The 26,027-nt window shown below is 40.3% G+C and overlaps 1 protein-coding gene across 7 annotated transcripts in view; it reads left to right on the top strand.

Annotated features, from left to right (window-relative positions):
- The window catches only part of ATP8A2 (ATPase phospholipid transporting 8A2), a 344,378-nt gene that overhangs the window by 133,785 nt on the left and 184,566 nt on the right, over positions 1-26,027 (top strand). For all 7 annotated transcript variants that reach the window (XR_006165293.1, XM_042792247.1, XM_042792248.1 and 4 more), the window contains one exon: positions 2,387-2,559. Coding sequence is in view for 6 of the 7 variants with exons in the window: in XM_042792247.1 (XP_042648181.1) it covers positions 2,387-2,559 (173 nt within the window). In the remaining variant the exon portion in view is untranslated. The remainder of the gene's footprint in view (positions 1-2,386; positions 2,560-26,027) is intronic.

Genomic DNA, 26,027 nt, shown 5'->3' with positions numbered 1-26,027 from the left:
TTACAACCTTGTTAAACCTTTGCCACCAAAATGGGAGCAGAGGGGAAGGTGAGAGGAACAGAGGACAGTGTTGTAGCGCACAGAATCCCGCTTTCCTGAGGGCTGCACTACGAGATGCCAGAGCCGTGGTGGTGGCTCACGGGACTGGCTGTTGGGTGGCTGGGAAGCACCAACATGTATAATATCTGAGCAGCCACAATTTTATAGGCGCTTGGCCTTTAGCAAGTGTGAGAACTTGGGTTGGTGTGGTCTCACTGAAGTGTAGTAATGAGGAGGAGAAAGGGGGAGAGTGGGTGAGGTTTTCTACCCTAAGCCAGGAGCACTGCCAGTGGCTCTTTGTCTGGGAGGGTGTGGAGTAGCCCTCAGCCTTCAGTAGTTTGACATGCTGAATTGGTTTACCTCAGTTTCTGAGCACTGTAGTAGTACCCATCTGGTCGGGTGTTCTGGGTGCCCACAGCAAGGTGTTGGGGACTGCAGGGGCCTTGGCAAGGAGAGGCCAGTGCTGTCCTGTGCCGGGCACAGCCGGCTCTGCAGGGCACAGCTCAGCCCCTCAGCCATGGTGGCGGCACCTCTGGGAAAGGATGTTTAAGAAAGGACAAGTTGTTGCACAGACAGTGAGGAGTGAGGGGGGAAAGAAGTGAGGAGCAGCCCTACAAACACCCAGGTTTGAGGAGGAATTTCCCATCACTTTATAGAAAAAACCCCACCTTCGTATGACATGTCTATTTAAAGTGCACAGGAACGGTTTGTGAAAGTTTAGATCAAGAAATTAAGAAGCCATGGTAGTAGAAAGCGCCTTGTGTTGTTTTTTTTCCTATCTCTTCCCTTTGTGGATAGATGCTGGAGAGATCACTGAAGAAAGTATTTTAGGAATGTAAACTTGTTTCCCACTATTTCATTAGTGCAATGTGGAACTGGAGCTTTTTGGCTCAGCTGTCTTTGGTGTGCAAGAGGTGCAACCTTAAATATTTGTTTTGCCTTTTTTGTAAGGGGGTTCACTTATTAATGTTTCTGTACATCTTTGGTGGTTTGCTCAAGCGTGTGCTAAAACCCCAACTCTTTTTCTTAGTCAAACACAGAAAAATCCAGACTCCACATCACTGCTGGCCTTCATTGAGGTAATCTGTTGCTCAGGTCCAGCAGGTGTGTAGTCCAGAGTAACTAGTTTAGCTACCTCGGTTGTGTTTTTTAACATCTATCTGTTAAACTGGAAGTGCAAATAGGAAATGCAGCACTTAGCAGCAATTTGTGGCTATGCAATTCTCTGGAGAAATCTGGATCGGTAAAGTGATGAATGGGTTGCAATGATGTGTAAGTATCGCATTTTTGTTCTGATAGTTGTAACTCTGCTGTAGTGTGTTTTTCTTTTTATATAAAGAAAAAAAAAACGTATTTTACTTAGTCCAGCACACACAGATCACAAAATTAGTACCTTTAATTATCAATAAGTAGATGCATGTGTAACACTTGGTTTAATACAATTATTCAAATCTGCACAGTTAAGAAGAGCAGGAGTACGTTTGCTTGGTTTTTGTTTGGTTTAAGAGTGGAGAGAACACTAGACTGGGTAAGGATTTGCTAGAATAGAAACTAGTTGTTTTTGTCTATGCCACTGATACTGTTTTTTTGAATAAAGGCAGAAACTGAAAAATTGTATAGTCCAGCAGTTAGTGGGTCATTTGTCAACTAAATGCAGTGTTTGGTTCTGAAGTCTTCGCTTTTCATGTTCTGCCATCCTATGTCTTGTGTGTCAAGTCTTCCTCTGTCAAGAAGTGTGTGTGCGCTTCAGATCATGAGCAATTTCTTGAACCATTTAGCAGTGGTTAACTCAGCTGGAACTGATGGTTAAACTGACTTGCATGGGAATGGAACAGACTGCTTTAAGTGTGAATTTCACTGCAGGAGGAAGATTGAAATATTTGGGATGACAGTAAAACATAAGCACTTGATTTTTTTTTTTTTTTCTTTTTCCCAGCAGCAGCTGTCAGTGAAAATGTTTTTAGGGTAGGGAATACTGTTTGAATAAACAGTAGTACTTTGAATGGTGTCAAAAGCCATGAAAGGCAGTAGGTTATATCAGCCCTACAGTAGGGAAGGATATATCACAACTACTGTGGGCACATGTGTCATGAAGAAGTGTGTAGTAGAGATGCCAGAGTCTGCACTGAAACAAGGCATGCGTTCCTAGTTAAGTGGATACAGCTTTTGCTGATCTGCAACCCCCAAGAATATGTCTGCACCAAGTCCTGTTAAAACACTAACTCATGTCAGTGCTAGTTTGAGTGTGTGTGTACTGTGCTCCATTGCATAGTCCAGAGATGCTTTACTGTAGTTCATATGCGCTTAAATTAGGAAGAAACATGATTTCTTTCTGTTCATTCTTCAGGCAACAAGAGCCTCTCTGACTCAACATTGTACCAATTTGGGGGAGTCGCTGGGCAAGGAAAATGATATCGCTCTGATTATTGATGGCCACACACTGAAGTATGCCCTTTCATTTGAAGTCAGACAGAGCTTTCTGGACTTGGCACTCTCTTGTAAAGCAGTCATTTGTTGCAGGTAAGAAATTCTGGGACTTTTTCTGGTAATAAAATGGGCACAAATCCTGTGAAATTTTACCTAGTATGTTAACTTTGCTTTTATGCCTATAGTGCTCATAGGAAATGTGTAAGTAGGGGAAATACTGTGATTTTTTTCAAGAGGAGGCGAGCTGCAGTGGTGAGCCACTTGATAATATATATTTTCTCTGCTGTGCTTTCTGTCCTACAGGAGGCTCTACAGTGTAGCAGCAGAGCTTGTACACCTTGAAGGTTAAGCCTTCAGTCAGCTGCATGTTCTTTCCTGGTGGTAGAACTCTCTTATCTCTTGGAAGCCGTTTCATAAGTATGCTGGAAAGTAACTTAGCAGTGTCTTTCCTGATCCTATGAAGAAGGAAGCAAGTCCTTCATTAAAATTAAGTACTATCTAATAATGCAATTTCTTCGGCCACAGACCCAGCTGAGTCCAGTCTTTTATAAAATGATGAAAGATCATGAGAAAATGTTATGCTTGATGGCCTGATTGTAGGAGACACTGAGGAGGAGTGGTATGGATCTGGTCAGTTGTAGGCAATAGAAATTGGGTAGCAAGAATTTTGTGTGACTGTTCAGTTCAGCTCTAGAGAAGATCTCTAGATGAATTTCAGCTGCTTTGACTTATCAGTTACGTATACTATGCAAGAATGTGTGTAACAGTGCAATTTATTTTAAATGTTAGACTACCACTCGCTCTACTAGGTCACAGCAGAATTTGACACTGTGGATTTAGCCGTATACAGTTGTGGTCCTGTGTCACGACTACTTCAGAAGGAATGAAATAAGAGCCCCAAGAAAATGGAAAACAATAGGTGGCCTGCTTTATGTTCTGCATAGCAGGAAGACTGCATGATTTTTAACTTCGAAAGCTTATGCAGCTTTGAGGACTCTGTGTGTGTCTGTGTGTGTGCTCGTTGCTGGTATTTGGGGACAACTGTGACCTAGAAGGACTTGCTGGTTTAGGTGGACGGTAAGTTTTATTTGCATTCTAGAAGCAAGACCTGTGTTGTGGGGAATGACTAGATGGAGACCTTGTGCTGCTGTTTTGCAGTCTTGTTTATCTTCATATATGTGCACATTAGCATACAAATACTGCGTGGCAAAAGCAATTGCAGTCCATGCACCTGACGTAGATGAACCCATTGACTTTTTCTGTCTCTGACTAGTTTTCCTTCCAAGTGCTGGGACTCCTGGACTGGTGTACTGCAGGGCTAGCACTGTTCAGTGTCCTCATAATGATCTTATGGAGTATACCCTCAGCAAGTTTACAGATGATATAAAACTGGGAGGTGTGGATGATACACCAGATGGTTGGGCTACCATTCTGAGGGCCCTTGGCAGGCTGAAGAATTAAGCAGAGAAAAATCTCATGAAGCTCAAGGAGGAGAAACGCAGAGTTCTGTGCCTGGGGAGTTAACAGCCCCGTGCACTAGGAAACACTGGGAATTGCCAGGCTAGAAAGCAGCTTTGTCCAGAAGGGTCTTGGGGTTGTGGTGGACAAGTTTTACCATGAGACAGCAATGGTATTAAGGGCAAAAAAAAACCCCAAACAAAAAAACACCCACCCCCCACACCCCCCAAAAGAAAAACAAACCCACCCAACCAAAGAACCCCCAACAGTATTCTGGGATGCAGTATGGAAAGCATTGCCAGTAGGTCAAGGGAGGTGATCCTTCTCTACTCAGCACTGGTGAGATCACATCTGGAGTACTGTGTGCAGTTCTGGGTTCCTCAGTGTAAGATACAAACAGGTTTAACAGAGTCCAGTGCAAGGCCACAAAGAAGACTCAGGGACTGAAGCATCTTTCATATGAGGAGAGCTGGGCATCTTCAGCCTAGAGAAGAGAAGGCTCAGAGGGGTTCTTATCAATTTTTTATAAATACGTAATAGGAGTGAATTGAGGTGAGAGTGCCAGGCTCTTCTCCAGAGCTCAGTGGCAGGGCAAGATGCAACTGACAAATTAAAGCACATGAATGTCTGTTTGAACACAGAAAACCCCACTATTGTACTGTGAGGGTGGCTCAACACGGGAATGGGTTTCCCGGAGAGGCTGTGGAGTCACTGGTCTTAGAAACATGAAAAACCCAACTAGACAACATGGTGCTGGGCACCCTGCTCTAACTGACCCTGCTTTAGCCAAGGACGCTGGACTAACTGGTTTTTAGCAGTCTCTTCCAACCTGGGTGAATCTAGGATTGTGTGAGTGGGGACAGATGTGTTTTGTGGTGTGGGTTTTTTTTTTTTTTTCAGCCAGTGCTTTTTGTCCATCGCTCAAGTCCTGTTCTAAATGTTTATCAAATGCAATGACTTTCCTAAGTGGTTTCTTTAATAGCAATTTTTTACTATGGCTGATTTTTTTTTGGGGGGGGGAGGGCAGGGGGTGGGCGGGGAAGCAGCAGTAGAGGGCATGAGGTGCTAGAAGAGGGGTCTCACTTCTGCCCCAGTTTCATGGGAGCGAAGAATGTTTTTATAAGAGGGAGCTCACAATTGCAGCAGTCTTTTGAATGCAAGAGGCCTGGATTCAGGGCCAGTGAGGGCAGTGTTCCAGTGTTCTCTTCTTTGTGCAGAGTTACCTTGGGCTTAGAACCAAGTGCCCAATGTTCTAGACTGATTCTGTTGTGTTTGTGGGGAAGCTAAATATTGAGCGAACAGAAAGCTCGTACTTTCATACTGTATCGCAGTGCTTTGGTAGGGATTCTTCCAAGGTAGCCTATTAATTTAGTTCTCAAAGATTGATACAGCTTGTCAAAAGACCTGTGTAGCTAAAACAAATATTAAGTTGTAAATTGTTAAGGTTATACTACATTAGTATATGTAACTAACTGAAGAAAATGAATGGTCCTGCTTTGCAGAGATATGTGTAATACTGGACATTTCTTTTCTTGTTATTTCATGACTGACCCAGTAGCAGTTTTAATTATTAGTGAATTTGCAAATTGAGGAATGATGCAGAAAAAATACTGTAAAGTGTAAATCAAAGGGGAGAAGGTGATGTAATTTCATAGGCTTAAAAAGAGGAATAAAATTAACTGAGTTTTAAATCCCCAGGGAAAAAGAGGATTGCCTTTATTAGCCTTTAAGGCTTTGCAGGAATCTTCCATTTACTTTCCAGGTGCTTGATATTGAAGAAAGAGAAACATTTTTTTTCTACCCTGTGTTGTTTTTAATAGTATTTTGTGTGTCAAATAAGACAGTGCAGTTGAACTTCACAGGAAAAAGTTTTAAAATGTAATTAGCATAGCAAGAGGAAATTTCAAATTAAGTAGTCTTCAAACACAGAAATGTTAACTGGGAAGAGGATCTGGGTCTTTAAACTTACTGGTATGATGCTTAACCACTCTAGGAGGAGTTGTGTTGCTATTCTCAACATAGCATGAATTTGTGGGACTTCATATTTCATAAATTTACTACAGTGTTTTCATCTTCTCTGGGGAGTTTCAACTGCATTTGCTGTTCAAAGGGATTTTTAAAAATACACTATATTCGTTTGTTGGGCTTTAGGTGTAAACTGTAGTTGAACTTGACTCTCAGGGGTAAGCTCTTAAAATGAAACTGTAGTAAACCTGGCCCCATTTTGCATTAAGAGGGAGAGATGGTATCTTCTGATGGGGTTAAGCCTTCCACTGTTACAGTGTCTCTGACAGGCCTCTGCCACAGTGGTGGATAATACACCCCTTGGGAGACTGGGTGAAACCTGCAAAATCAAACAAAACAATTCTTTAAGAAAAAGCCTTGTTGGTTAAAAGTTTTTCCAGAGACTGACAGATCTTATTATTTTCCCTCACACTGACTAGGATGTGTATGTCAAGAGCAAGCAAAACTTACTTTTCAGTGGAAGTAAATGTTTGGAAGGTGGTTGAACTCATGACTTCATTTATGAGATCTGAGCTGTTGACTGCCTGCCTCTGGTTTTCAAATGTTCCTTTAAAGGATCTGCTTTTATTGATCATTTGTGAGAGCAGCAAAATGTTAAGGCTTAGGTAGAAACGAGATTATTTTTTTAAATAACAAAACGGACTTTTATCATTCATCTAGTGTTTAGAAAGTCTTAGAAAGCTAGTTTGTACAGCAGATGGCTGTGTTTGGCTTCGTATATAAAAGTAGCAGAGAAGCATGCAACTTGTATGTTACAGCAGAGTATTCAACTTTTCTACTGAACAGCCTGCCTTGAATTGAAATATTTGTAACTGAAATATGTGGTGCTTCAGAAATACTTCTTTGCGACTTTGTATGCTTTGGGAATGATTTGTTGTTATTAAATAGAACTTTTCTGCAGGTAACAATGATTCTGCCTTTATATGGGTTTAATGCCCATATTAGCTCGCACCAGGAAGAAGAAATTCATTGGCAATTTGTGGATAAATCATTCACAGCAGTTTATAAGTACTGAAGTAATTAGTTGTTGAACAAGAAAAGTAGTCCGGCCTTTAATTTCTCACAAACATAAGCACAATGAAGCAAGCATCTCTGGAGAGGTGTGTGGCATGAGGCTGGTGGGACCACATCCTTCACTGGGCTACCTCAGGGTGTTTTTTTGCTCTTATATTACTGGTCATTTCTGTAATACTGTTTGAGGTGATAGTGCTGGGATGTTGAGTGGAGTATTATTCTTTTCCACATATGTATCTGCAGAGCCAGGAAGTTAAACTGAGCTTTTGTAGGTAGATTCTGCAGCCTTTTTCAACTGAGTGAACAGTAAGTTGATGCCCTCATAGGAAAGATTCTGGGATGCAAAAGAAGCATGCCCACCCCCCATATCTGATTTTTCAGAGCCTACTGTTCAGAACTTCTCTACTCCGAAATGGGGAAGATCAGCTGGTATACAGTGCTTGGATGGTAATCACTCAACTCAAACATCCACTGTGTATAATTTGGAGCAGAGGTCTGTGAAAGTTTTATTTAGCTATTCCATACCAAGCTTTGAAAAGTTGCTTGTACAGGGAAATTCTGTTGCTCTGTCCTGTCCCTCTGAAAAGACACGGATGCTTCTCTGGATCTCATGACATATATTCTACTTAAAGGCAATAAAGTTGCTTTGACCAGCCTTTCCCTACGTTCTTCCATAAGACCATATCTATTAGAACACCTCCTCCCATTCATCATGTGTGTTTTTTCAATGCAGTATTCATCTGTTTCTGCTGTTCACACAGTGCTGATGGAAATCAGTATAACTATGGGGAATTCAGTGAACCTACGATGACTTCATCAGTCTGCTCTACTAGTAAAATATATCGCAGTGTCTGTTTTCAACAATTTAATTTTCCTGAGGTTTTATCTCTTTGCTGGGTTTTGGTTCGTGACAAAGCTCAGGCAATAGGAACATCAAGAAAAATGTCTCAATTGCTGTACAGTCTGTCAACTTTTATGCCCTGCTTCCATCAGATGTTCTGCAGAGGCCTAACAAGTGGCACAGCATGAGTAGAAATTGAGAAAATACAGCAACAGAGATTTCTATGGACCATCTGCTATTCCTACAGGAGCGCTTAATGTTTTGTGGCTACTACGTCGCACGACTTTGCTATCTTTTAGGTATGGATGATGTGCAGCTGTTGAGTATCTGAGCATTGACTGCAGGACTTCTGCCCAACCTCACCAACTAACTTTGTTAGGTGATAGTTGCACCAACTGCTGCTTTCAGTACTTTGACCAATAGTGGAGCTGTAGGGGATAATGATTAGGAACTGAGGAGAGAAGTAAACAAGGTCAGAAAATGCATGTTCTTTAAACAACCCCCCAACAACAACAAAAACACCTGACTGTTTTCTTACTTGTATTGCTATTAAATAGTGTGTGGAGTGGATGGGGTGAGGACATGAGCCCTCAAACATCACTGAGAGCAGACAATAAATGTTCTGAAATGAATTTATCCTTTGACTACAGTGTGTCTGCTTGGGCGTTGAAAGGGAAGGGATTTAATGAACTGAAACCAGAAAGTGAGAGAAAGGAAGGAAAAATGCAACCTGTGAAGAGTATGTGTTGCTAATTTAGTGTCACTTCGTCAGCTAGGCAAATGAGAGATGAGATGAGAAAAGTGGTCTCAGCACTCTGAGTTCTAAGGCCACAGCTTGCATGCTTTCTGTCTTCCATCATCATTTGTAGGAGACATTAATAATATAGCTCACAAAATGAACATCTGGAATACCTCTTAAATATTTATGCCCATAAGTCTCATACTGTTGCTGCTGTTAGTATTTGACAAAGTGATTATTCTGTGCTGTAGTTCAGAATGTTTTTATTTATTAAATCAAAAAAGTGTCTTGTTGGCTTTCATTAGAAGAGATCCACAATCTTGTGACAGAAAATTGCAACACAATTGTGATTAAGAGTATGCAAACAAATTCTAACATTAATTGGTCCCAAAGAAAATTATGAATGTGTTACATCTTCCTGTATGTACGTCTTATGTTTTCCCTCATCTGTCACCTACTAAATTATCAATGCTCATTTTCTTTTTCTATTTCTGACAACTCATGACAGTAATATTCGTCTCATGACTTAGAAAGCCATGAGGGAAGAACCATTCTGGCAGCTTTAATGTTTGTAGATAATTGAAATGGAGGAAAGTTTGGAGTTGTAGCATGACGTGGTGCTCTCTGCACTCTTGAATAAAGAATACTCGTAGATGATTAGAAATGACTGCCTAAACTGTCCAGTGTGCATGTAGGTATGTGTAAAGCAATCTTGGGACTTCTTATTGGAACTACTTTTCGTAAAAGCTTATTGGTTGCTTTGCAAGAGCTAAGTAAACTTGCAAACTGCTACCAGTTCTGTGTTGGAAAGTCAATACAGGCAAACTTTAGGAGAAGGCTAGTCTTACAAATTTTGGTAATTATCTTGTCTTGTGAGTGACAGAGTGAGTTTCTGCTGAATGTTCTGGCTTCTATTTGTTCTTGTTAATCAGTGTCCTGAGCTATGACAGTTCCCGAGCCTAATTCTCATAGTTTAAATCATTCAAGCACATAACCAGTGTTTAAAGGGGAAAAAAAATTACTGTTAATTTCAGTCACTTGTCTGGTCATCTGAGAACCCAAAAAGCAAAGACTTTCTTCTTATGGAGAGTGCAGTAATGTTTCTCCAAAATGTTGCTGTATCAGTTAGATGTATGAACCAGGTAAACGTTGCAGACTCAGGGTAGTCTTACAAGGAAATATATGCTTGTCAAGTCAAAAACATCTGTGAATCACTGACTTTACTAGGAGTATTTTTTTTTCAGTAAAAATACTTGAAGATACTGTTTTGATTGGTACTGTGTGGTTTTTAAATGATAGAGGTGAAGCATGTTTCACTCTTTCCCTTGGGTAAATATTCAGTTGCCTGATAGCCTGAACTTAAATGATTCCTGCTATATGGCCAAACATTTATTTTGCTTAATTTCATCCCATTATTGTGACCATGACTATTATTAGAAATATTTTCATGTTTTGTTGTGTATTGGAGATGAAGAAATAATTGAGACTAAGTAAGCTCTTAAAATGAACTACTATTCTAGTTTCCATTGTTGTTCATAATTTGGCAAAATGTTTGCTTTTTTGAAGTTATTAAGGAAAAATGCTTAGTTAATTGAGTAAATTTGTCTTGTGTTTTTGGAAATCGTATGCTTCAGTTGAGATTGGGTACGTGTTCTAGTGTTGGGTTTATTTTCGTACTGGATGACCAATTGAGTGGATTCTCGTGCCCATAACTGTCATTACAAATGAAAAATTTGCTCCTGAAACACTTTGCTATGTTCACCTTAAATTCCTGTTTCGGTAACCATTCTTAGTAGGACATTCACTTAATAGCATGTATTTGGAAAATATTGGAGGAAAAAGCATGAATACAGCTAAAAGCAACTGAGTAATTTTTTCTTTCTAAAGAATTTTGTAGGAAAAATGCTGTATGTCCTGATTAAAAACTAACAAGTTTCTCCTTCAAGTGCATTTACCTTAGCTGTTATTCTTAAAATTCATTTGCCTTTTTGCATTGTGAGTACAGTATTTAGGTGACCAAGAGTCTTGTGTTTCACTTGATGTATTTCATAAACACAAATGAAATTTCCGTCTTGAGCAGTGGTGTGGTAACTCTTGCAAACAGTTCCAAACGGTGTTGGTATCAGTTTCTTCACCGTACTGCAGTACCTTGACCAAATTGCTACCAGTCTTTTCAGTTTCTGAGCAGGAGCAGCCAGCAATGCTATGTTTAGCACCACACTTCCCAAATTGGAAAATAAACATTCCATAGATGCTGCACATGAGAAAACACTATGCTGCTGGAACATATGCTATTTTAGAAGAAAGATAAAACTGTGGTTTGGAATACCTTCTGTTCCATGAGAATTTCATAGTGCTGGTATATTTTTCTTTCCACAAGTGTTACTGTGTTAACCCCTATATTCTGGTCAACTTCCAACTTGAACAATTACTTTCTTCTCGCTGAAATTCCCCCTGCTTTCTCTATTGTATATAATATTCTTCCCTTCCTATTGAAAGCTGCTGTGAGGGTGTCGGTGTGAATGCAAAAGGTTTTAACCCAGAGGTACTACAGCAAGATTCTTCTTGTGAAACTGTTGCTGTGCTTTGGTTTTAGCCTTTTTTGCCTTGTAAAATAATTTTTGGAACCATAAATGTTGTCACCACCGTCTTTCAACAAAATGTGTGGTTTGGTTTGGGTTTTGTTTTTGGTGGGAGGGAGGTGTTTGCTAGTGGTTCTGTTTTCTTTTTTGTTTTACAGTTGGGAGATGGTGCACATTGACCCTGGGCTTACCCAAGTCCCTTCAGTTTGCCTGTGCAGTTGCAAATAAACTCTGTAACTTTAATCTGTCAGCAAAATGTTTGAGCTCTTTCAAGATGGCTTATGCCACGTATGTAACTTGGTCTCTAACAGGCTGTACAAAACCATTCATTGGTGTAGATACTTCCTCTGGTACAGTTTCTTAATATGATGAAGCATATAGGCAAAGTGTAGATAATGGTCCTATTTCAACTGAAGCTTCCCCACAAACTGAAGTTTGTGTCAGACACTGATTCTCCAGCAGACATCAGCAATGCAGAGGTTTTTTTCTGTTCAGGCATTCTGGCATGATTAGACTGGACATAGTTGTCTTATTGCTGCTTCCTTGTTGTACCAAATACCCCTTTCCATATTGTTCCTGGAGCAATGTGCTGCCTGTCAGGGAGTGACTGAATGTTTCCCTCTTAGGGAATTCCCTGCTGGTCCATCATGCTGGTTGGAGGCCAAGGGTCTGGTGCCTTTCTGCAACCTTGCAAATGGTTTGTTAAGGCTTCTAACTGCGTAGAAGAGATCGTGCATTCCTTGTTCACCAAGTGGCAACTACAAGGAAATATTTTTCCTTTTCTGTGTTCTTCTAATGGCTTTGAGAATTTTATGAGGGAATAGGTAACTCTCCTCATTTTTATCATTGCTTACTATTCTGAATTTCCTTGTCTGAATATTGAGTAGTTGTAAGACATCTCAAAACTTTTCCTAGGAGGAGAGGATTTGAGGATACTCGTTGCTTTTATTGAAATACTTATTTTTGTCTTTCAAATTTAATGTTTGAGCTTCACTGATACCCAGATGCATGAATGTACAGAAGATGAGGGCCTCTGAAGAATACGTGGTGCTGTACTGCATTCAGAAACAAGGCACTCAAAACAACTATGATATCTCTCTTTTCATAAGATCCAGCAAAGTCTTGTGCGCCATCCCCCAGGACCAGCTTAAATATTATATTTTACATTGTTAAAAGTACTGGATATAAAACTACAGAGGCAGGAACAGTCTGTTTTGCAGACTTCTTAGTACTGCAGGGAATTAACTTGAGAACTCTGGGCTTTAGAGCGCTGTAGTAATATGTGGGACACGGAACAAGTAAAATGTCTTTGGTTGAAATTTCCAGAAGTGCTTAGGGTTGGTGGAAGCTGACGTGAGTGACTAAGTTCACTACAATCATAGCTGAATCCATGCTAGATACTTGGAAGAAAATCTGACCTCGCACTGAACAGCATGGCTAGGCTTATACTTGGTTCACTGCTGTTCGTATCTCTGAAGTCATGGTAATTAAAAACAAGACTGTGCTTGAGGGAGATGTAGTAAACCTGGTCTGATCCAACAGGCTGAAATAGGAAGCAAGCTCTTCAGCTTTGATGTGAGCAGAAAGGTGACGAGGCAGTGGTTCCAGTGGACTGTGCAGTTTTTGGCAAGCTTATATGCCTGAAATGTGGCAAGATGTATAGACTTGCCTTATCTTTAACTGTGTGAGTAAATCCCACCATATTCTGCACAGCAATCATCACTTCCAACTGGGCAACCTTTGTAGCAAAACAGCCATCCCTAGTTGATGGTGTAATAGCTTTTGGGGGGATTTAGACTTTCTTTTGCACAGTTGCCCACAGGCAGCAGAAATAATTCTTTGCAGGGTCTCCTATGTATTGCAGTCTTATTTGCAAACAGTCCTCTGTCAGTGATGCTCACCTGCTTATGCGGAGCAATACTAAATTCATTCTTCAAAAAAAAAAAAATCTCTGTGCCAGTAGTGTACCATAGTACTTCTAAGAAAAGGCAAACTAACAAATGTATGAGGAATACCCTGACTTGCAAAGACATACTCCAAAACTTAAGGAAAAACAAATTTTCTGCTGTAGTTGAACTACCATTTAGCTTAAGAGAAGTCAGTGTTCTGAATACCACCACCAGGGTTAAAGTGGTAAAACTTGGATTCTGTGTTTACCTTTAGCCTTTTTTTGTGCTTCTTTTGTGCTTTTAGATAGTTCCATCTCATTCTGGGCAGGCTACTTTGATAGCTCCTTTGGGTGCCTGTGTTGCCTTAAATTTTCTTCTCCTCTTAAACTTGCTTCTCCTGTAGTGTCTAGAATAGATGATAAAGTGATAAACGTTGAAAATTATGATTTTTTTTTTTTTATCTTGTTCCTTCATATCCCCCTTCTCTTTCTGTTTTCCATGTCATGGCACACACTTAGACTTTAAATTGTTCGATCTTACAGGTCTTCTGTCATGTCTCACTTCATAAAAATGCCATCTTTGTGCATTTCTACTATGGTTTTGTTTATGCCCTCCATATATCTATTGTGTACAAGACACAGAATCTCAGGTTCCTAGAGGGAACTCTTTGATCAGAGCTTCTAAACCTGTGTAGGATGTTAGCTGTGTTTTTTTTGCCTATATGTGAACTTGAAAGAGCTATTACTTGTGGTCCACAGTAAGGAAGAATCAAGAAGTCTTAAAAACTGTGATGTAATCAGTATGTTAGGGTCTCGAAATGAAGACAGACTATTACCCGGATGCAGGTTGGATGAAGACATCTGATTGACAACTCAAATGCCTAGCATCTTCTTCAGAAGCATGTGCTGAGCATAGAGAGGTCGCTGGCTGAAGAACTGATGATCATCCTGGGAGGAGAGGCAGGATTTGGCAGCCTCTGTAGAGGCTGGAAGGTCAGAAGAACTTTTTTGCCGTTCCAGAAAGGTTGCTCTGGTATGTATGTAGAACCATTTGCTGTAGTTCACTTCTCCATGGTCTCTCCCCTAGCTTTAGTCTTTTATCTGGTAAAGTGTTAAGCTCAGAACTGTTTCTTCTCAGAAGGTGGGGGGGTCATTTTTGCGTAGGGTATATTCAGTGTCAAAGTCAGTGCCAAGTTTCTCCAAAACTTTCCACCTCTGCATTCCTCATCCTTCAGGCGAGGCACTTCTGTATGCCTTCGTACTGAGTTGTATGAACAGCTCACCCAAACTCGGTCTAATTTGTGTGATGGGTGTCTCAGAACTGTGGGTCAGTGATTTTGTGCAGGCGTTGGAATGACTCTGTGCACTGCATTAATGACGTGAGCGTGTCCGAGGCTGAACTGTGAGTGGCATTGAAATCGCTGCCCAAGGATCAGATGAGTTCACGTCTCCGCTCCGAGAGCTGTGTGTGGGACCTCTGTGTGTTGTTCTTTACCCATCCCCAGTGAATATCCTTAAAACTGATAAAAGCAGCAACCAGTTCATAAAATCATCAGAGTTGGTGTACACGTGTTTTGAGACAAGATTTGGCTCTATAATTTTTGTAAGTAGAAAGTAGCTGTACTGTTGGATTTTCTGCTATTTAGATCGGGTCTTTAACTGTTGAACACCAGTTAGTATAGCAGGAGCCAGATTTTGACTATGTTAACCTTGCAGTTGTTGAGCAACAAGTAGCTGCTTGATTATTAGTCTGCAAGATGCTGTTTGTAACTGCATTGCTGTTGGTTAAGAAGTTCCAGTTGCATCTTGGAAGATAAAAATCAAGTATCTCTTGTAAGCAGTTCCATCAAGGTATCTGCCCCCTTTGCTATTAACCCCTGGTGCTTGTGACTGTTCCTGCACTGGTGCTTGGTGGCTGACTTTGCTTTGTTTTTTCAGGAGAACTGGTTTTAGGAGTCTAAGGAAGAAACGTGTCAAGCTTTCTCCCTCATTGTTTCTCATGTCTGTTTCTTTTGATAACCATCATGTGTGGGCTGGAAATCTAAGCTGTTCAGGGATATTTTGTCAGGGTAAGCTTTTAAAGGCAACATAGAACTAAGTTTTTAATCCTACCCAAGTGTAAGAATCTAACGAATGTTTTTACTTTAATTGCTGAGCTCAGGAGTTCTTAGCACATTCAAGGGATTTGTTGATTTTTGTCTGGCTAGCTGAATGGGAGAAGTAAATAGTGATGATTTGAAGAATAAGTGGCTACGTAGCCCACTTCATGGTTGTTTACAACAACAGAGCTGCTTTGGCAGACTGTCGTGCTGTACCTGGTCAGGTAGAACACGGTTCAACTGTTTCGGGCATGTCTGCTTCCTAATGATGGACTGGGGGTGGTACCTGGTGACTTGCTGTTCTTTAATTGTCTGCTCTTGCCGCTAACTCTTCTGCATTTTTGGTAAGTCAAAGATAATGGTGAAGTAATTTCAAACTACTGAATAGCTATTTTGAAAACTGTGTACTGCTTCTGTGAAAGTTTCTGTACCTCATTGTATAGCAATGCTTAAACTTCCAAGAGTTCTATTTCTCCCCATGATGAGGTGACTGTTATTCACATTCTGAACTGTAGTTTTCAGAGTTCAAAAATATCAAGTACATTCACATTTAGAGAGTAAATATTGCATGACTATTGTTAAAACAGATGACTGCATGTGATTTTCTGGTTTGTAAGAACCTGGCGTGTATATATACAAGTACGTGCAAGGTTCATAGTGGTTGTATGGACAAGAAGCTGCAGATCTTTTTTTCTTCTTGTGACCAATTACTGTTTTTTGAAATGTGGTAGCTAACTGGGAGATGAATACGGGCAGGACACAAGCATCCCATTTGGGCTGGCACACTTCAGCAAAGCAGGGCCCGTCTGGGTGGAGGCTGGTGGACCCCAGTGCCCTGCTGTGGCAGCGAGCGTGCTGTACCCATGGAGGTCCTGGGTTGTGAGAAACTATGCATTAAAAAGTTGAATCCTACCTCTGTCTTTCTCGGCACCTTTTCTAGTGTTTAACCAGTTGTTTTGAGGAAGCATCTGAATCTTTAGTGTTGTGGATTCTAATCAGCCATCAGGATATTCCCTGCAGAGAAGAGGCTGCTTAATTCACGTCCTTGGCTGGGGGGAGAACTGGCCTTCAAGTGCTGTGTGTGTTCCTTGGGTGTCTGTGCCTGCTGTCACTTATTAGGTGTTTACCTGGGCTTTTAAAGCATTTAACATGATGTCCTGATGCAGCCGGAGAGTGTGAACTACCTCTGTCAGAGTTGGTAATCTAAATTGTAGGTGGGTGGGGAAGGTGGAGGACATTTTTGTAAACAATAGCCAGTGGTTGGGGGCCCCTGAAGAGTAGCAGTAGTTGTAGCCCTTCACAAAGTAAGCACTACACCTGATTTCAATTTAAAATAGAAATGCAAATTGCCGCTTAAATAACTATTCAGTTTATATAAACCTCTTCTGTGTAATTACTGCTGGTGTCTTTGAATTACCTGTTTTGCTCATCCATAAGACTAATGTTTTATGATGTGGGTGCAGTGCGTTCAGTATTTAATTTGTGGTGTGGTTAGTGGGGTCCCTGCCCATCTCAACTGTCCTAAGTGAAGGCCTGAGGATCAAAGGAAACCAAGCACTTGACCATTCTCTCTTTCTTAACAACCACCTCTGAATTGTTGGTTTAAAACAAATATGTCTACTTCAAATTGCAAGTAGTAAATGAGTTCATGTTAAACTGGAAAGTAACCACGTGTAAAAGAAATTGAGTCTGACTTACATGACAGAGGTAAGGAAATGTAAAGTTAGGTTAAACTCTGCCCACAACACAACTTTTTACTGTACCAAATGTTGCACGGTTTTGGAGATCCTTACAATACTTAGGAAAAGAGTTGTGACCAAAGGATGAAGTCCTGGTTATAATTTTTCTGGTTTTAGTTTCCTTTTTTGTCTCCTTTTTATAGTATTCTAGAAAACAGCAGTTAGTGGGGGTAGGGAGAGGATCATATATAAATGTCAGAGTCCAGAAAACAGATGGCAACAGCTTCTTCAGAGCTTTTGTGGTTTATTTATATGAATAAGCATTTAGGGACCTTTTAAAAGCATGTATCCTGGACTCAGTGCCATATCCTTAGTCCTGAGAGCTCAATAGTAATGTTTTGATACAGTTGGGATCTATTACAGTACATAAAATGCTCCACTGATTTGGAGCTCTGTTTTAATGTGTATTTGTGCCTATTACGAAAGGTTGGCTCCTGATGTGCAGCTCATGACTGTGCTGAAAGGGGAAGAAGCATTCCAGGAGCTCAGGCTTTTTTTGCAGGCGTCTCTTGAGGTACAGCCAGTGCTGGGTCTCCTCAGTCCCTTGCATAGAGGATGGTTTATTTGAAGCACCTCCAGTGGTATGAGGGGTTGGACTTGCTCTTCCAGTGGTTGGCAGCTTGAAGGAGGCACATTTCAAAGCATGCAAAGCACTGCAACTGCTTCTGTCCCTTGGCACACTAGGATCAGATGAAGTTAGTATGTGAAGGCACAGAAGAGGTTGAGCATTTCCTCTTGGTCCCAGGTGTCCCATGATGTGTTGGAGGCAGGCCTGTCATTTCAGTGTGTGCTCCACAGGAGTGTGAATTTTCTTGGGCCCTCTTAACTTAGAGGGAGTTACAGAGAGCCTGCAGAGCTTTGCTGAAAAAAAATATAAGTTGCTGGGGTCACAGCCAGAAGCTTTGAGAGTGGAGAATGCAAGGGGGAAAGGTTCTTTCAGCCTACTTGGGAGATTTTTTTTTTTTTTTTTTTTTTTTGCTCAGCTTTCATGCTGTTTCAAACCGATTTGCTTAATCTATGACACGTTATTCCTCTCTGCTAGTCATCAGACTGCTTGTGATTTTGTGTTTAAGGAATGAGTATTTTTACTGTGGGATGCCAGCATGGGTTCTCTCAATTCGTGCTGATGTGTTAAGGTGTGCAGCCATTTTCTACTACTTTCTGATCCTGTTTGATGTTGATTACAAATACAACCAAAGTAACTAGTAACCATTACGCTATTTCAGTGCCTGTGCCAAAATTTCTCGGGGCAGATGAGTGTGGTGGAATCACACAGACCATCCCTGGCTGTCCTGTGGAAATGCTGGTACAGGTTACTGCTCTCTTATTACACTGTTGTAATAAGAATTTCGAAGATGTAACAAACCACATCTTTCACAATCATAGTCTCCTTTCCTTGTCTGACTCTCCTTTGCTACAACCACTGTTTTCATTCCCTTTTTCTTCATATGCCTTCCCACCTTCTTCACGTGGCCTTTTCAGTTCATTTTTACATCCTAGTCTTACATACCAGGCTGTTCTGTTATGTTGTTGCCAATTTGTTGTGTCTAGGGAAAAGTTGCCTTTTCTCTTTACCAAGGTATGTACTGCAGAAATCAATATTTTACAAGATGATAGAGAGCAGGAACAGTGGCGGCAGCAGCAATTTAGGTGAAGGTGCAGCAAACAAGCCCAGTGTGCAAGCTCAGTATTCACAGTCCAAGTCCAGAATGGGAAGATTGGAAAGAATTTTGGGTTTGGCCTGAGAACAAGAAAAGGATTAAAACACCAGTAAACTTACTTTAAGTTTTATTTTTGAGAGGAAAAAAAAAAAAAAAAAGGAACTGAGTGCAGAATGGAGTCCAGTATGGTGTTTTATGTAGTGATGACTGAAGATCGTAAAAAGACTTTCTTCTATTGTCAGTCCTAATTGGCGGCTGGCACTGATTAGCAAGGGGGAAGCAGTGTAGGAAAGGAAAGACAAATGGGGGATTTTATTGAGTGGAAAGCTGCTGAACAAAAGAGAACTTCTGTTCCTGTATGTTCCGGTGGTTTTAAAGAAAGGAGCTTTTGGACCTTCAGCCTCTTAGAATTCTAGCTTGGTTAGCATCATACAGAGATCAGTTTTTTAGCAGTTTAACTTGTTTAGTTAAACTCTTACATGCCTTGATCCGTTTTGATGTGTGAACCCAGGGTTTACCTAGGAGCTGTTGATAATTCTTTCCCTCACCTGCTCAAAAACTAAGAGGGGGAGGATGGGAAGAGGTTTGAGGGCAAAGTAACTCTTTCAAAGATGGTTGGTAAGGAATTCCTATACTGTGAGCTCTGTGTTAGCATTCATGCAGTGGTGTCAGTGACATAATGAATATTTTGCCTTGGACTCTTTAGCAATGAAATCAGAGCTCTGGGACCATATCTTCTGACATTATGAAAAGATCATGTTGGAATGTTGAACATTAAGTGCTAGCAGCATGGAGGCTGTATTTCCGAGTGTAATACATTCTATAAGCCTGTGAATCATATGTGTTTGACTTTTAAGTCAATGCAGGTTGGCATGCCTCTTCCAATTTAATGCAGACTTGCAAAGGTGTCGTCTACATGTGCCTTAGTCAGACCTTAATTAAAAAAAAATATTATCAACAGTGATGTGAAAGTCAAATTGTAATGCTGAAGTTGGCAAGCTGCAGGAGCACAGATGCTGAGGCAGAAATGCCTTCTCTGGAAGGAGGCAGGCTGAGAATCTATTTCAGCTTCTTGCCCTTCATGCTCTGAAGACTTTTTCAAGGAGTAGTGGAAGTAACTGGATGGCTGTGCTGTCCCATTTGTGGTGTTTGTTTTGGAAGTCTGAACACTTAATTTGTGTTCCCAATTTGCTGTGGAGACTCGAGACACTTGACCTTCCTGTAGTTCAGCTCTGTGTGAAACCCGGGTTTTGTGTGTGGTGATGCCTGTTCCTGCAGGCTTTGCACAGTGACAGACTGTATTAACACCTTGTTTGTTCCAGGATGGCTTCAGATAACAGAGTGGTTCTGCAGGTATGTGGATGGGAATCTGTTTCACGACATGAATGAAAGGACATCTGTAAACGAAGAGTTGCTTTATTTTTAACCATAGGTTAGGGATTAGCAACAGAATTTACAAAATTAGCAAGGGGTTCTGAAAGGCTGGTGATAGTAACAGATAGAAAAACAAACGCAGCACCAGTGTTTTAAAAGCACAAGAAGGAGTTGCTGTTTGGCTGTGGAATTAATTAAACATCTAACTGGCTTAGGTGCTGAAAGTAGTTTAGCTGCAGCTGCCACCAGCTTCTTCAACAGGATAAACTGCATAGTGTGAAGTCCAGACTTGTGTAGCTACAGTGTGTGTATATGCTCACCAAGGTGTCTGCTGTGAAGTAACTGGATCTGTGAATGTATGTTAACAGTAAGAGACCTCAGTGTTGATTCTGCATCCATTCTTACATAAAATGTTAACACCAACACTGGAAATTACATCTGTAATAGACTTGGAAATAAGAGATGTGAATGATAGACTGCTGGTGTGTGTAAATCAAAAAGCATGCTCTTTCCTTCTAAAAAAGTCAAGTTACAGTATTTTACAGATAGAGGAATAATTTATGCAGTGAATGAATACTTCAGCAAGCCATTTGGAAGAAATTCCTCATAAAAATTAGAAAAAAAAAAAAAACATTATTGGCCTAAATATTGCATGGACTGGAAACTTGCTGAAGGACCTTAAGCAAAAATAGTAGATGTGGCAGTAATTTGAGCTGCAGGGCAGGGAACAGTGCTTGTAGGATAAGTATCAAGCTCTGTTATATTGAATGTCTATATTAATGATTTAAAAGAAGAGGGTAAACAGCTCATCAGTTAAATTCACAACTTAATACTAAATGGGGATTTTTTGCAAGCTCAGAAGGAAAACATGGAGTTACAAAGTACAGAGTGATTATATCTTAGGAGACAGTATGAAAACAAGCTGAAAAAGATTTGTGTGTTAGTGAAGAGAGAGAATTGGCATATTTTTATATGGGAGAGGTTTGTTCAGTGTGTTTTACCTGGCTGTGTGTATGTCTCTGCTGTACTCGTTCAGAGACGTGCTTTGGCAACTGTAGTTAGTGTTCAATTTTTATTCATGCTGAAGACTATGGGTAAGAATTAAACTTGGGTCATAAATACTGTAACAAATCAGAAGCTATTGTTCGTAAGACTGTGCTTCTCTAAACAGCTGTCTGATTCTGCAAAGATGCGGAGAGGCCAGATCCCTTGGGACTTAGAACAGAGGAGGACATTTAATACTTTATAAATCAAGTTCATTTTTTGAAGTTTCTCTCACAAAGAGGTAGTTATCACCGCATATGCCCTGAGCTAAGCTGCAGTTCAGCCTATTGTTACTTTGTGTTTATGCAAACTGCTCTCTTCCAAAATATTTAATAGTAAGTGGCTCAATGAAACAAATTTTCTCCTATTCTGTCTGTAGGGCACTCACTGGAGGAGGTAGGGAGCGGCCAACTGTTGTGTCCAGCCCCCCAATCCATGTGTGTGGGTGGGTGTGTTTTGTGCCTGTGGGGTATTTCAGAGAAGCAAGCAAATGATCTCCAGCATATTTCTACATCACAACATACTTGAGCTGTGTGGCCAAGAAGTAGGTGACATCAGTGTCCTTCTCTGTGCTGTGCTGTGTGGAGTCAAGAGCACTGATAGACTTTCAATCGATCCCCTATTCAGAACTTCACTAGCTTTCAGGGAACAGAGAAATTCTGCATCTAATAGTGCTATACTTCTCAGTCTTGCCAAAAACATTTTACTAGATGCTGTTGCAACTGATGCTTGATATTATTACAACTTGGGGAACACATTGTTTTATAAATGACATTAATAAAACACGTAATACTGAGGAAATCCAATGTTAGTAATTAAATTGGTCATGCTCATTATAAAGAAAAGTTTAAGCTACCTAATAGAAAACATCGGACTGTTTTCTCCAAAATGTCCACTGATATATTCTGCTTGATTTACTGTAGATAATCAAGACAGATAAATACGAAATTAAGTACTTAACAGTTGTTGTTACTGTTTTGAAAAATGACTTTACATAAATTTTTTTTTAACGTCTTCCACTTTTCCTATCAAATAATTCAATTATTTTGAAGACTTATTCCTGTTGGGTGTTTCAAATTCCTGATTTCAGTAAGTCCTAATATCATCAGTTTGCATTACCATTGGTTCAGAATGTCTTCAACGTATTTTTTGATGTCTTGCATTTGAAGAACTATTCAATAATTTTCATAACAGTGCTGTGATAGTCTTGCTAGTACTGAAGAAGGGAAAAAAATCCTTCAGCAGATGAAGGATGGAACTTGGATGGGCTCCAGCAGGAAACTTTGCATCAGGCAGTTCATAAAATTCTGCCAAGAAGCCAGTCCTTGAAAAGAGACATCCAGTGTATATGATGGGTTTTGTGCTGCTTGCAGTTGTTACAGGATGATTCTGAATGTCATTACTAACCCAAGTTACTGGATGCTTAATCACAAAAATTTTCTGTGCATAATTTCAGTGTGGCTGCTGCACTGAAAGAAATAATCTGGAGGATGGTGTGCCTACAGAGGTGCTTATGGGAAGTCCAGCAAGCAAAAAGGGAGTAAGCTCAGGAAAAGTGATTTTGGGGGAACTTGAGAGATTCATGACAAACAGCTGAAGTAAAGGGGGTAGGCCACTTGGTTTGTAGGTAAGTTATAACAGGGAAGCTAAGAGGAGTATTGAAAATGGACTGAGACTTAACTGAGATGGGAGTTTGATCGTGAACAGTTATCACCTTAAAAGCAGCATTTCGTATTGTTGTGTGGGAAGGCAGGTTGGTAGAAATAAAAGGGATTGCAGTAGCTGATGGAAGATGGGGGAGGTTTGGAGTAGAGGTTCCTGTACAGTTTTCAGACCTGCAGGTGTTAAGTATGGCTGCTACTTGAGAGTCAAGAGTAGACTTGAAGAATCCCATGCTGCTGCTCAGTAATCTCTTCATGAAGGACAAACATTTTTGAATAAACTTCCACAGTTCTGCACATAGCCACTTTTACAGTGGCAAGGGTTTAAAAAAAAAAAAAGATCAGAACAACCTCATACAGGGGTGTGGAGTATTTCTGGTGCTTGGGATCTATATGGGGGGTCCAGTTTGTGCAATCTGGGGCCTGTCATAGACTTACTTGGCCACCAGTCACAGAAAGCAACAGGGGGAACATGAAGTGTAAATTGTATAGTGCACATAGTTTTTCTCTGACAAGACATATGGAGAGCAGCCACCACCATTTTCTTGACTTGGAGAATGAGATTTTTGGCTCAATAAAAGTGCTCCAGTTGGAAGGAAAAAAATATTGAGATTTAAACATGTCCATTCTCTTCATGCAACAAGATTTAGACGATGTGTAATTACTGAATTGAGTAACTGAGTTGAAAAGCCTCTCAGAAAATTTAGTTTGAAGCAGTGGATCTACCACAACCTTAAGTAAGTGTTTTTAGTGTCTTCTTATGCTTACTGTTCCTAGAAATAAGGAATCTCATCCAACCTCACCAACCAGACAGTGACTCTCCTGTGACCCTTGACTGCCTAGATAAAAAAAGTGGTCACTTTATTCAATGTTAAAGAGAACTTGTCCCATTGTAGAAAGACTGTAACTGAGTGAACCTTGGTGCATTAAAATTATTGAGCTACTCAAGTATCTCACTGTAAGGAATGTTCTTTGCAGACTGGCACCTCTGCTGTGACTTCTGCATTTTCTCCTGTGTTGTTAATACCTTTTAGCTCAACAACAGACGCCTTTGGAAGGCTTGATATAGAGTAAATACTTTGTCCACAGTAAGTGGGTTATCAGTTTTGTGATTACATTCAGATCTGTTGGCTACTAAATCAGAAGTTGTAAATTGGGGTCTGTCTGTGTTTTGATGACGGCTGGGCTTTTGGTGTGTCAACAGGTAACTGTGAGTATCAGTAGTTTCAGAACTGATCACAGGAGATGGTGGGAAAAACGCTAGGTTTTTATAGTATCCTTTATCTTTGTCTTGCAGTCTGAACTAAGTTCCAGATTTTTTAACCCAGGCCTATATTTGATTAAACTGATTAGCCTTTGATGGGTGTTTGGCAGCAATCCAGTGGTGAATGTCTTATTAGCTTAGTTAAGGGGGGTTTGCTTTTTGTTTTTCAGTCTTCCATGCTACACAAGTAGCATTTTAAGAAACTAATCCAAAGAATCTTTAGGGTGAACGACATACTAGATGTGTAGTAGTAAATTTATAAAAAACTACTGGCTTGTGAGATGGGAAATGTAGGAACTGGGCACGAAATGGTCTACTACTAGAAGGTAAGTACTGTTCCCAGCTGGCACCACAGTGCCTTTGGGAAAAGGAGCTCTGTTGTGCAAGAAGCTGGAGGAATGGTTGAAAGTGAAGAGAGATGGGGTGGTTCCTCCCAGAAGGCTGGTCCCAAATCATGCCAAGGTATCAAAAAAGGTTGGAACCATCTTATTTCTTGTCCTGTCTCCCAATTTATATGTAACATTTAAACTGTGGTACTAAAAAATTATGCTAGTACTACTTGTGGCAGTTGAAAGAGAAGTAATTAAGCATACCTTTTAAAGTTAAGAAGCTTCCATTTCTTCCTCTTGATTTTACTGCTAGTTCAGCTGCATGCATAGCTGTCAGACACCATGTTAAAGGAACCTTTTGTTCTGAAATGTACTGGAGAACTTTCTTTACAGCACTATGATTACAAAGCTTGATTGACCCTGCGATCTAGTTTTAGTGTAACATTTGAAAATTACTATTATTAAGGAAGATAACATTGAAGACAAATTAAGGCATCTTAATATTTGACTGCTTAGCCAGTTCTTGAGGAATTAATTTACTTGAGTTATTCTGTGGAGGTTCAGGCATAAATGTTCTTTGGAAGTCAGCTGCAATAGCTCCCTGGTCCCCTGAGGATGGCAGCCTTGTCATTTATACTGAATTGCCAGGCATAGCATTTATCTGAAAGTGGTTTTGCAGGTGAGAATTAATCTCTCATTTCCTGCTGGCCATGTCTTGGCTTTTATTTCTTTGTTTTCTTAGGATCTCTCAGCTAAACCCATCAGTTTTCCAAGTACTGTGTCTTTTAGAATATTTATGTACTAAATTCCTTCATTGTAGAAAAAACAAATGGAAATCTATCTTGAAATCAACCCTGATGAATAATCATTTAAAATAGCCAATTGCTTATCCATATTCTTGTTGTTTAACCCTAACAATCTATCTGTGTTTTCCAAACACATTTGAACAAGAGCAACTACTCAGTTTTGGAAGCTATTTTCTAAGAAGTTTGGTATCAGAACACTGACTTAATGAAGTTATTTGAAAGGCTATAAAGGAATTCTTACTTTAAGGTTTGTTTTTGCCATGTGTAGCTTTAAGATACAGTGAAGATGGGGCAGTTTTTTGTAAACTCAAGACAACTAGCCTGCACCCGACTGTGAATGCAGCACTGGTGGGTAACCTCAGTATTTGCAGATACTACCTACAGCTGCTGGTGCCAAGAGGATGTGTGGAGCAAGGTGATTCTGTAAAGGTAACTGATATATATACACACACAAATATGAGGAGTAGGTGAGTGTTGGTTCTGTTTTCTGTTTCTGTGATACAAAGCAGAGTGAAATGTCTGCGCAGGGAAGGGTACTTCTGTCCTCTCTGGGAATGCTTCAAATTTCCCTGATCTTTGGAATAATAAAGCTGTTAGCGACATATGACTCTCTACCCCTCACTTGCCTCCACTTGGTGATGTGAGGGTAGTGCTTTGTTTGGGTGGTAATACGTTGGGGAAAAGACTGCATGACTGGAGGTCTAGTGATGGACCTGGGCTATTACAGAGCAGTAAAACACCCTCCTGTTTTAAACCAAGTCAACAGAATAAGGAATGAAAAAGCAGAAAATGCCTGGTGGGTATGTGTGGTGCCTTTACCCTTCATTGTTCTCTCTGGTAACTTCTCATATTTTCTACTTCATTCTCCTTTTTCTACCAGGTGCCAAATTGAGTCTTTGGGGGGTATAAGTTTTGCTGTAGTTGTGGTTTAAAGACTCTGTAATGGAATTCTCTTTACAACTTGATTCTGTGAGGTGCTAAACACCTTCTACTAGATGCTGAGCGCTTGACACAATGTGGGATTTTTAGTTTAAATC

This window comes from Tyto alba, unplaced genomic scaffold, assembly GCF_018691265.1.
Source record: "Tyto alba isolate M040663 unplaced genomic scaffold, T.alba_DEE_v4.0 Super-Scaffold_2, whole genome shotgun sequence".
NCBI lineage: Eukaryota > Metazoa > Chordata > Aves > Strigiformes > Tytonidae > Tyto > Tyto alba.
The sequence above is the reverse complement of the archived record's forward strand: the minus strand, read 5'-3'. Positions and strand labels throughout refer to the sequence as shown.